The following is a 12,325-nucleotide window of genomic DNA, read 5'->3' as shown; positions in this document are numbered from 1 at the left end:
GGCAAGTGAGTCCTGGGAAACATAGGGCTTAGCGTAGTCAGGGCATCTGGCAGGTCTGTAGCATGGGCCAGGTTCTTACAGGATATCCAATAGGAACATGATCGGGGGCAATGGGCTGTTCTATATTTTCTGCTTCTAAGTTTATTGTGGCCAACTCCAGCTCTCAAAAATAGGTTAAAGCAGAGTATTTCTTCGAGTTAAATTGAGTGTCTTTGGCTGATCCACGAAGTAGGGCGTAGAAGAGAAAGCAGGAACTTCATTAGCACATAGCCCAAGCAAATCTTGTGTAAAAATGAACCTGGGGAGGACTTCCTTAGCATTGTCAGGTTAAAGGGCCAATACAGTAGTAAGAGCCACCTTGATGATGACAGTCCTTCCTCAATATGCTGTCTCTTGAGTCATACTGCTCCATCTGGATGGGTTGCTCTTTCTGTCTAGCTGTGCCAGCTCTTTCCCATCATCATCATCCTCGGGATTTGCTTTGCCTCTCTCCTGTGGTGTTTCTTCTGTTCCATTTATGCTAGCTTTCCTTGTGTTTTTGATAGATGCTCCTTCTGAGAAACGGTACATGAGATGTAATCTTTTTGAGACATTACATGTCTGAAAAATGTCTTTATTCTACTCTCACGTTTAGTTGGTAGTTTGGTTGGGTATCGAATTTGAAACTTGAAATCATTTGCCTTCATAATTTTGAAGGCATTGCTCCATTGTCTTCTATCTTCCAGTGAGAAGGCCAAAGCCGTTCTGGTTCTTGATTCTTTGTGTGACCTTCCCTCTCTTCTGCCCTTTGTAGAATTAAGCTGGTAGAACCTTCCTTTCTTCCTTCCTCCCTCCCTCCCTGTCTCTCTTTAGGGTTCTGAGATTCGCAGTGATGTATCTTTGTGTGATGTGTCTTTGTATGGGGTGATTATCATTCATTGTTTGGGGCCCATGTCTATATTCTTTACTGGACTCTGATTTCCCAAAAAATGTCCTTGTCTAGCACGTTGACTGCCTTGAGTGTGGTAGGCATTCAATAAATGTTGAAAGAGTGAGACATACTGTTATACTTGAGGGAACAGCTTTGCCACTTATTAGTTGTGAGTTAAGTAAGTTACTTATGCTTTTCTTTTCTCTTTGGTAAAATGAGAATGATAATGAGATCATCTATATAAAAGCCTGTAAAATGGTACCTGGCTTGTAGGAAGCACTCAGTAAAAATTAGGTATTTTCATTGTTATTATGATAGTATTATTTAAAAATGAAATTACTGACTAACCAAAGCCTTTACTTAAAAAAATTAGATTTGTATGTCATAATCTAGAGGTGCATTGTGGAGCATCCTTCAGTTTGGATAATTTACCTGATCTTTTCTCAGGTAGGATATAGTAGAGAACAGAATACCTTTAACTTAAAATTGATGTGTCTAGCCAGATTATCCGGCTTCATTTTAGTTACCCTTTCTTATATATCTACTGTCAGTAAGCCAGATGTCCAGATACTCTCTCTAGAAGTATAGAGATATGCATGAAATGATTAAATCTGTAAAGACTTTAATCTTTGTTAGTAATTTATCTAAGTTTTCTGTTATTCCAAGAACACAAAATGCACTACAGCTGTAGAGGCTCTTGGGGCTCATCCCCTTCGTTTTAGGGATGAGAAAACTGAAGCGTGTAAAGGCAGAGTGGCTTCCTCTGAGCTACACAGTGAGTTCACTCCAGAAATTCTCTGCCTGCTGCCGCTCCCTAAGTGATTTTCTTCTTCAGCTTTTTATTCTTCTTTCCTTGATTTTTACATTTCATCTTTGTTTCTCAGATTTTGTTTCCTACCTACAGAATTAGTCCCTCATGTTGTGAGGAAAAATTTGAACCACGGTACCAGGAGAGAGAAATATTTTCTTCTTTCCATTTCCAGTCTCCAGTGTCTTCTTTTGTATGTGTAAAGATCTGTCCTTTGTATGTGCAACTTCTCTTCTTAAGAGCTTCTGGATCTCTCTTTTACTTGTAGACAATTGGGTGCCTCGAGTAGGGAGGAAAGTTAATTGAATTGACTCTTTCCTGACGTGAAATGGCTTTCTTTCTTTCTTTCTCTACTGACTGCATGATAATAGGCCTGTTGCCAGACTGAGTCTGGCAAGAGAAGAGGAAAAGCAGTCAGAGGCAAACTTCTATAGCCCTGTGAGAGATTTGTTACCGGTATGAATCAGAGTTCTATGAGTTAAATAGTTGCTTCTTACATTTTATTTCTGCTTAGAATTAGTTATTTATGAATGGATCAAGGACTTTTTCCTTGGAGGAAAGTCACCCACATTTATTCCAACTCCACCCCCACCCCCAGATTCTCTTTCTAAGCAAAAAACTTGAGCTCTTCTAGTAAATAGTGGAAATTTTAGATTAGGGGTTCATTTAATTCAATAGTATACAATCTTTCTCCTTTCTTCCATTTCCTGTGAGGATGAATTATCTTACCCTAGGAGTCAGATAATCCACTCTGGAAAGATAGTCATTCATAGTCAGGAGGGTCTTTCTTTCATCTTGCAAAGGCAAATAGCAAACACCAATGGAGTAACTATTTAATCAAGAATATGAGGAATTTAGTTTATAGTCGTCTGAAAGGATGGATTGTTTTTTATTGATTCATGACTGGCTTTGAAGGCAAGTGCCAGTAATGTTATATCTTTACTGTCTGGTAAACTAGAAAGACTAAAATGAATTTTGTAAACATAGTTACACAGTAAAGAGGCTGCACTTGGGATCCTGTCTTTTACTAGGAAGATTTGGGTTGGCATCTCTAGTGAATTTAAATGTGGCTTTTCTAGCGCTTCAGGAGTGAGACGTAGAATTACCTGCGCTCGAGAGTTTCTATGAACGTATCTTGGAGCAGTGATTTGCAGTCAACGTACTAACAGTGTTACCGCACAAAAGTGGGGTTCTCCTACGCGATGCACATGAACAAGCCAATTAATGATGGCATCAGCTTTTGGAAGCAGAAATCAGCTTTATTCTGTGAGATTGATCTGCAGAGAGACAGCAGGCATGTGCCTTTAGATCTGTCTCCCCAATTCAGGATTTGGGGTGAAATTTAAGAGGTTAGGGAGAACAGGCTGGCACACAGAAATGCTGGCGGGACAGGTTTTGATTGGTTTTGATTGCTTCAAGCCTTTATGGTAAGGTTCTAAACATTTATGGTAGGGTGGGGAAGGAGTTTTAACACCAGATCTTCCTGGGTGACAGAGCCCTTGCTTCTGATGAGTCTGACTTTTAAGGTCCAGTCAGGTCCAGGTCCTTTGGTTCTGTGGGGAGGAGAATCTTTGGTTCCGTGGTCATTTCAGGTCAGGATTTCTTCTGCGCATCCTTTTTTTTTTTTTTTTTTTTAAGATTTTATTTTTTTTCCTTTTTCTCCCCAAAGCCCGCCAGTACATAGTTGTATATTCTTCATTGTGAGTCCTTCTAGTTGTGGCATGTGGGACGCTGCCTCAGCGTAGTTTGATAAGCAGTGCCATGTCCGCGCCCAGGATTCGAACCAACGAAACACTGGGCCGCCTGCAGTGGAGTGCGTGAACTTAACCACTTGGCCACAGGGCCAGCCCCTCTGTGCATCCTTTTGCTTCATAACTACAAATTTTCTGAAAGAGTGTTTATCAGTCACTCTGTTGAGAAGAGATGGGTCTGTCTGAACTGGCCCTAAGTGGGCCTGTGGTTACAACAGCAGCATAAACAATGGTTATTCCTCAAGTTAAAGAAGACAGACCTGTGGAGCTTATAGATAAATCTTTTACCTCAAAAGACAAGGATTTATATAAATCACTTATGTGTATGTAGTGGGTTTTAGGACCTCCAGATAAAGGTAGCTGATTGCCAGCTCAAGCAATGTTCTTTTTTAGAACTTTATGACGTAAGGTTATAACTGCTGCAAAAGATATGAAAAGTTCCTATTCGGTTTACCTCCTTAAAAGCTTAGTTGAAACTTTATCATCTCTCTTCTGGTTTATTTCAGTAGCGTTCTTCACTCGTTCATTCATCAAACATTTATTGAATAGATAGCATCTGTCTTATGTTGGGCAGAGCTATAAAAGACATAGTCTTTCCTCAGGGAGCTCCTGGACTGAATATGGGACAACAGTAGATGGGCATCCACCTAGAAGGGGTTTTCTGCAGAAAATAACTTAAGATCTGAATTATAAGAGATAGGAATTTTCCAGATGAAGAAATGGGGATAGAGTATTCCAAGTGAAAGGAATAACATGTGAGCTGGTGTTTTAAAATAGAGCACATGCGATTCCTGTAATTCTTCAGTTGAATAAACAGAGATCTATGTCAGGATATTGCCGCTCTCCATCTATATATTATTTTGAAGCTTTTTTAAGCTTGAGAAGGAATGCAATTATTTTTAAAGCACAAAATTTAAATTCTGTTTAAAATGTTAATTTATTTAACTCACAAGATATGATTGGTAAAATGGACTCTTGAAAGGGAATCCTTGCAACTGAAAGTATTCGACTAGAAACTAGAAGGTAATCCAGAAATGCTATTTTAGGGGGCATCTTAAGATCCCTACTAAAATAGAGTTTTATAACTTTTATCCTCTCAATATTTTGTTATTTTAAAGGTTAACTTCTGCCTCTTTCCCCTAGCTGTAACCCTCTCTTTCTCTTCTCCTTCACAACCAATGCTCTTTGAGAAATTAGTTTACACATAAATATCTGTTTCTTCACTGCCGATTACTATAACATAAATCAGGAAGATGTGTCAAATCATACATGTATATCTCAAAGAATTTTTAGAAAGTGAACACACTCCCAAGATCAAAAAATTAACATTACCAGGACTCCAGAATCCCCCTTGTGCCCCCTCCCAGTTACTACCCCCATCCCCTAACAATTGTCACTCCTATCCCGCCCCCATCAAAGGTAACACTTGTCTTCCTGACGTCTATCACCATCAGTTAGTTTTGCCTGTTTTTAAACTTTCCATAAATTAAATCACACATTTGTTCTCTTAGGTCTGACTTCTTTTGTTTGACAGTGTATTTTTGAGATTCATCCGTGTTCTTGGAAGTAGCCGCAGTTCGTCGTTCCCGTTGCTGTGTAATAGTTCGTTGTTTGACGATGCCACACTTTATTTATGCATTCTGCTGTTGATGGGTGTTTGGTTTGCTTACAGCTTGGGGCTTTTATGAATACTGCTGCTAGGAACATTCTTGTACATGTCTTTTAGTTCTTATTTGTCATATTCGTTTCTGTTGGGTGTATTCCTGGAAGTGGAATTACTGGGTTGTTCAGCTTTAGTAGATACTATCAAACAGTTTTCCAAAGTGGTGTTAGCAGTTTACACTCCCACCAGCAGTGAATGAGAGTTCCAGCTGTGCCACATCTTCACCTGCACTTGGTATAACTCATTGCACTCTGATTTCTGCCCTTATCAATCCGCTGAAACTGCCCTTGCCAAGATCCTCATGTTTTTCATCCTCATGTTATGTGCCTATTTTGCAGCGTTCGTGGGCTTGACTTTGCATCCTTGAAACTTTCTGTTCCTTTGGATTCCTTGAACCTAGTCTCCTGTTTTCCTCCTACCGCTTGGGTCATTTGTCTCAGTTTACTTCTCAGCTCTTTGTCCAGTCTCCATCCCTTAAATGTCAGTGTTCTCCAAGGGTCTATCTTTAGTTTCTTACTTTTCATTCTGCTGTTTGCTCCCTGGGTGATTTCTTTCTAATTTCATAGTTTCATCTACCTGTATGGGGAAAGTGCCCAAATTTGTATCTCTGGTTCGAATCTCTCTTCTGACTGCGAGGCCTGCTTGTTTAACTATCTATCGAAATATTTTACTTGGATCCCCAAAGATAGTTTAAGCATGTATAAATATACCATAATTTATTTATTCTACTGTTGATGAACATTTGGTTGTTTCCAGTTTTTTGCTATTTTTTTCTTCTTCATGAAAATGTATTCCTTTTCAGTGTATTTGCTATTTCAGTGAATAGTACCACATCCACCCTGCCCAAGCCAGCAACTTGGGAATTATCCCTTACCATAACACCTTACCAATTCTCATCAGCAGCAGCCCGCCCCCCATACCCTATCTAGTCAGTCATTTTAGCTCCTAAATATCTGTCTTCTCTGTCCCATAGACTTTATCCCATCAGGCCCTTTTGATTATCAATATCAGTACAATTTATTGAGTACTGGCTATGTGCTTTTTATACATCAAATAATTTAATCCACAATAACTCTGTGAGGGAGGGTATTTTTATCCCAATTTTATATATGAGAAAATTGAGATTCAAAAAGATTGTCTTATATAAGGTTACACAGCTAGTAAATGGTGGAGAGGTTGAGACAGGACTGGAACTCAAGACTGACTTTGAAGCCTGTACCCATAACCATTATTCTCTTCTGGATGCAATTACCGTTCTCAACAGCAACCTTTTATTTGGTTTCCCTGTCTACAGTCGTGCTTCCTCTAATTCACGCCACTCCTTTATTTTAAATCCTTCAGTGACTCCCCCTTGCCTAGAACTTGTTAAGGTCCAAGTTTCTAACCATGGAATACCATGTCCTGCCTGATCTGGCCCTTACCATTCGTTTCCATTTTATATCTCTCCTCCTTATCTCTGTGCGCCAGCTGTACCCAACTACATGCAGTGACTCAGATGTGTCATGTTCTCTCTTATTCTTTATGCCTTTCTAATTACTTTGTCTTCTTTTTTGCCTGGCTAACTCTTGTTTGTCCTTCAAGAATCAGTTTAGATCTCCCAAATGTTCTTTTGTGAAACTATTGCCTAACTGCTTCTTATCTCCAATCCATTTTGGTATACCTCCTCTGTGCTTTTAGAGCTCTCTATGATCCATCGTGGCATTTCACACTTTTTTTTGGCGAGGAAGATTGGCCTTGAGCTAACATCTGTTGCCAGTCTTCCCTTTTTTTGCTTGAGGAAGATTGTCGCTGAGCTAACATCTGTGCCAGTCTTCCTCTGTTTTGTATCTGGGATGCCATCACAGCATGGCTTGATGAGTAGTGTATGGGTCCACACCTAGGATTTAAACCCGCAAACCCCGGGCCGCCGAAGTGGGCACAAGAACTTAACCACTATGTCACAGGGCCAGCCCCTTCTCACATTTCTGTCATGGTAATCACCACATCTAGAACAAACAAATTCATTTTTCACTGTTCACCTCTTCTATTAGACTGACAGCTCCTTGAGGACAGGCAGTATTTTTAATCTTTTTTTTGTGACTACAGTGCCTAGCACATGGACGCATTCCTCAAATATTTGTTGGCCAAATAAAATGCTGTGAATTGAGTAATTTAAATTGAGCATAAAAGTACTTATTCTTATATACATTGATTTTTACTATCTTGTAACGTTGTTTTTGTTTTTTATTTTTATTTGGAGGTCTAGATGTTGAAGCAATAATTTGTTCTATAATGTAGCTTATACCTTGGAGTCCCATGTGATTGACATAAATCTGAGTTTGCCCTCTTTCTGTCAAACTGGTAGGAATTCTAGCTCCAGAGTCACAGAATGGCTTATGGAATGCCTGTAAGAAACTTGGCAGCTTCAGTTTACCTTGGGAGATTTCTCTTAAAAAAATAACGGGAAATAGAGAGTTGCCTCATTGTGGTGGGGAGATGTTCGTTCGAATGAGGTGGAAAGGAGTCTTTGTTAAGAGTTCTGGATTGCATAGTGTAAACTATGGTTCTCAGAGCTTCCAGAAAACTTATCAATTGGTGCTTTTAAAGTCTTTCTTTGTCTCTGGACCTGCAATAATTTGAAGTTCTTTAGTCTTAATGAGAAATGAAGATTACTACTTTTCTGACAGGCCTTAAACAAATGTGTGCTTAGTTTTTATACTAAGGACAGTTTTATATTAAGCAGTATTTTCTAACATATATTTCTTAATCTTCTGTGTTAATTGGAGGGGCAGGGGAGATAAAAAGGAAATTAGTCCCCACTCCTGTGCTTATTGTCTGCTGTGGTGACTATCTTTATATAACAGTTAAAGTAGTGTATAATCAAATAGAAGACTATGGTGTTCTAGCCCATTCCTTAGCTACGGCAAATGGACGGTCACCTTGTGCTTTTTGCCCTTGTTGGTAGAGGGTCAGGAGGGGGCACCTTATGCCTCTTTCCTAAATACCACTAAAATTCATTTTTAAACCTTTTGGAGGAAGGAATGGGGAGGGGTTAGGTGGAGGCATAAGAGGGGCTTCTGGGGTGATGGTCATGTTATACTTGTATGTTCATTTTGATATTTTATTGATCTATACACTTATGTTTTATGTACTTTTCTGTATATCTCTTATATCAATGAAAATGTTTTAAATAATTCAATTTAGAAGTTTATTCCTTTAAACATTTCCCAAGAGCCTGTGAAAGACGTTAATGGTGAGGCTCTTTTCAAGTGCCGTTATTTTCATGGTCCACCACAGGTTGAGGAGCCCTGCCCTATGGTGTGCCGACTTTAAGTGGCGTTGGAGAACAGTGAGGGGGGAAATCAGTGTGGGCAAGAGTAGTCAGGGAAAACAGTCATTCACTCGTAGAAAACTTGAATGAGACCAGAGTTCAGAGCTGGAGGGAAAATAAGATGAGTGATGTCGGTTAATCCTGGTTGTAGATCTCTACTAGTCTTTACGGAATAATAATAGCAAGTGCTTTTTTAGCATTTCTTGTTTGCTAAGAGCTTTACATTTATTAACATGGTTAATCTTCACAATAACTCTGTGAGATAGACACTACTACTACTATCTTATTTTAATTTCCTCTAATAGATGAGGAAACTGAGGTATAGAGATGCCTAAAGTCACTCAGTAGGAAGAAGAGGAGCTGGGATTCAAGCCCAGCTCTCTGGCTCCCTATTTCTGTGCTCAGAATTACTATGCTGTGTGAAATTATTGCAAAGAAGATTGGAAAAGTAGGTTGACCTGGAGGCCCTACTTTAAGATGGTCAGTAATCCTACTTCTGGGACTCTGTTGTTTATGTGTTTTAGAGCTCTGTGTGAATGCCTTTTCTTCTTTTTACAGACATGGCTGGATCCTGCCAAAGAAATAAAAAAGCAGGTTCGTGGTAAGTGACTATAACTCTTTTTATAGTTCTTCCTTTCTTTTAGTAGGTCAGAGGATTTTCAACCATTTTCTGGCTCTGAGTCACTTTAGAATCCTGGCTATGGCAGATGGCATTGAAACTGAGATAAAGCCTTCCCCTGGAAGAAGGAGATTCCATAATAGAAAGATACAGCAGAGGTGGATGCTCTTGAGATGTAGGTCAGATCTTGATGACTTTTTTTTACAACCAGGCAAAGTTCGGGAAGATAGGAATGGTTGAGAGAAACAGAAGGTAGAAAAGAACAAAGATGAGAAGAGGAAAAGGATATGGGAGTCGGTTCTCAAAAGGGTAGTGATTGAAACTGTAGTAGCCTGCAGTTAGGAGGCTGCTGCCTCATTCTGTTCCTTCTAAATTGTTCTGGACTCTTGCGTTCTAAGCCTCTCCATGTTTTCCTCTCTATAGTTCTTTTTGTCCCTTTTCAACAGTCCTCTTCCAAATCGAAGTGTAAGAGACTATGGAAGAGTAGAAAAGAATAGAAGAATGAGGATTCTTTGCCAGTGGCGCTTCTCGCATTGTGGCTTTCTCCCAGCTCCCAGCCCTCTAGGACATACTACTGCTGTACACTCTGCTCAGACTGATGTCCTGGGATGAATGCTTCTAGGTCGAAAAAAGTGTAAATTAGTATTTTGTAGCCCCAGGCCCAATGGGCTAGCTAAAGGATAGAGACTTCTGAGGAAGATTACCCTGAGCTAACATCTGCTGCCAATCCTCCTCTTTTTGCTGAGGAAAACTGGCCCTGAGCTAACATCCGTGCTCATCTTCCTCTACTTTATATGTGAGACGCCTTCCACAGCAGGGCTTGCCACGTGGTGCCATGTCCACATCTGGGATCTGAACCCGCGAACCCCAGGTCACCAGAGTGGAACATGTGCACTTAACCACTGCACCACCTGGCCAGCCCCTACACCCATTTTTGACTAGATGTCCTTTTAGTTTACTTTGTTTTTGAGGAAACTTCTAGGAACTGTAAGAGATGTTATTCATCATGATTAGTAAGTTTTAACTCTTTATCACTTGAAAACAAATTTTGTTTTTCATTTGTTCCTTAAAAGAAAACATTTTTGTTATGTTGAAACGTTTTCCTTTAGACCTAATTATAATTTATATTTCTTAAGATAGCGAAACAAAATATACCAGTGGACTGGCAAGTCTCCACATTTGCTCCCTGCCTATAAGATCTTGTTTTAAAATGCAAGTCAGCAATATTTGAGACGTGACAAGAAAAGCAGAACTCCTAGCCCCTTTCAATGAAGATACTTTTAATATTCAATATTACTCAGGAACAAATGATTATGCAAGAAGACTCTTTAAGAAGAAAAGTTAAAACAGAGTTTATGGGACTGGCCCCGTGGCCGAGTGGTTAAATTCACATGCTCCGCTTTGGTGGCCCAGGGTTTCGCTGGTTTGGATCCTGGGTGTGGACATGGCACTGCTCGTCAGGCCATGCAGAGGCAGCGTCCCACGTGCCACAACTAGAAGGACCCACAACTAAAATATACAACTATGTACTGGGGGGATTTGGGGAGAAAAAGCAGAAAAAAAAAAAAAGAAGAAGATTGGCAACAGTTAGCTCAGGTGCCAATCTTTGGGGAAAAAAAAACAAACCCCAGAGTTTATGATGACTGGAGAAGAGTATCTAGTAGATTACCTTCCTGGTTATTAAAAAAAAATCTCTTACTAACAAAAAGAACCTAAGTGTCATTTAAAAAAAATTTACAAGGCTAGCCCCAGTGGCCTCGCTGTTATGTTTGGTACACTCTGCTTCAGCAGCCCAGGTTTGGTTCCCTGGTGCAGACCTATACCACTTGTCTGTCAGTGGCCATGCTATGGTGGTAGCTCACATACCAAAAGAAGAAGATTGGCAGACGTTAGCTCAGGGCAAATCTTCCTCAGCAGACAAAGAACAAAAAATTTTACAAAATATTAAAAACTCTTCCTTCAGCATAGTAAAGAAAAACTATGTCCCTAACACAAACTTTAATAGGGAATCAAAATATAAACATTTCATGAAGCCAAAGAGAAGATTGACATTTATTTATTGCAAAGGTTGAGTTTTTAAAAAATGTTTTTCATCACACAAGTAATATATACACATTGTGAAAAATTTAAACATTATGAAAATATATCATAGAGAAAGCAAAAGGCCACTAAATCCTGTCCTTCAGATTTAATCACTGTTAAATTGGTATAGTCTACAAGATTTTTTCTAGGCATATATAGAATTTGCTTTTCAGAAATACAATCATGCTATACATTGTTTTGTACTGTGTATTATGCTATAGGTAGTCTTTGAATTAATTTTTAAGTAGATGATATAAATATGTGGTATAAAATTAAAAGATACAGATAAATATGGTATTAGGTAAATCTCCCTTCTACCTCTGTCGTTTAACTAATTTTTTGTGTTCTTTCCAGAGATGTTCTGAGTATATACGTACACATATATTTTAATATAAATATGTATTTAAGTATAAGTAATATGGATATATTTATATGTATTTAATATAAATATGCAACCAATCTTTTTATTTAACATAATTCGGAGTATTATTCATATCAACATATATAAATTTGTTTCATTCATTAAAACTTTTTTAATGATTCTATAGTTGTAACATAATATGTATAACCAGTCCTATTGATGGACATTTTGGGTTAATCTCTGTAGTCCAAGGTGATACTTTGCATTTAGTTGTCAGATCTCTTTCGTTTTCTTTGATCTGGAACAGTTCCTGAGTTTTTGAAGTATTTTATAACAGTGACAGTTTGAAGAGTCTAGACCAGTGATTTTGTAAGTGGGCACTTTGAGTTTGTCTGATGTTTCCTCGTGGTACATGAGTCTTCGGGTTATACACTTTTGGCAGGAATGTCATTGAAGTGTTGCTGAGTTCGAAGGCAGAAATTTTAATATTAAAAATTTTTAGAGCTTTTCCAGCCACCGTTTTTTTCTCTCACTAAATATTCTCTATAGAGTATTACAGTTATATATATTGTATTCTAAAAATGGTCACTGACTAGAGCTTGGCTTTAATATTTTTTGCATTCCAAGTGATTAACTTTCAATCACTCTCTATTGCGTTTAACCCTGAGCTTGCTTGCAGGGAAACTGGCTATCTTCTTTAGCAGTATCCCAGACTTGTATGTCTTGCATGGAAAGTTTGGGTTCCTCTTCTTAAAAGTGCTATTAACAAAAGTAAGAGAGTTAATATTTGGGTCATTTCTGTTTAGATATAATTATTTCTA

The 12,325-nt window shown here is 38.7% G+C and overlaps 1 protein-coding gene across 50 annotated transcripts in view; it reads left to right on the top strand.

Annotated features, from left to right (window-relative positions):
• EPB41 (erythrocyte membrane protein band 4.1) overlaps positions 1-12,325 on the top strand; it is a 174,559-nt gene that overhangs the window by 84,341 nt on the left and 77,893 nt on the right. For all 50 annotated transcript variants that reach the window (XM_070260603.1, XM_070260596.1, XM_070260585.1 and 47 more), the window contains exon 5: positions 9,001-9,043. In XM_070260603.1, coding sequence (XP_070116704.1) covers positions 9,001-9,043 — 43 coding nt within the window. The remainder of the gene's footprint in view (positions 1-9,000; positions 9,044-12,325) is intronic.

Source organism: Equus caballus, chromosome 2, assembly GCF_041296265.1.
Source record: "Equus caballus isolate H_3958 breed thoroughbred chromosome 2, TB-T2T, whole genome shotgun sequence".
In the NCBI taxonomy this organism is placed as follows: domain Eukaryota; kingdom Metazoa; phylum Chordata; class Mammalia; order Perissodactyla; family Equidae; genus Equus; species Equus caballus.
This window is presented reverse-complemented; position numbering and strand designations above follow the sequence as displayed.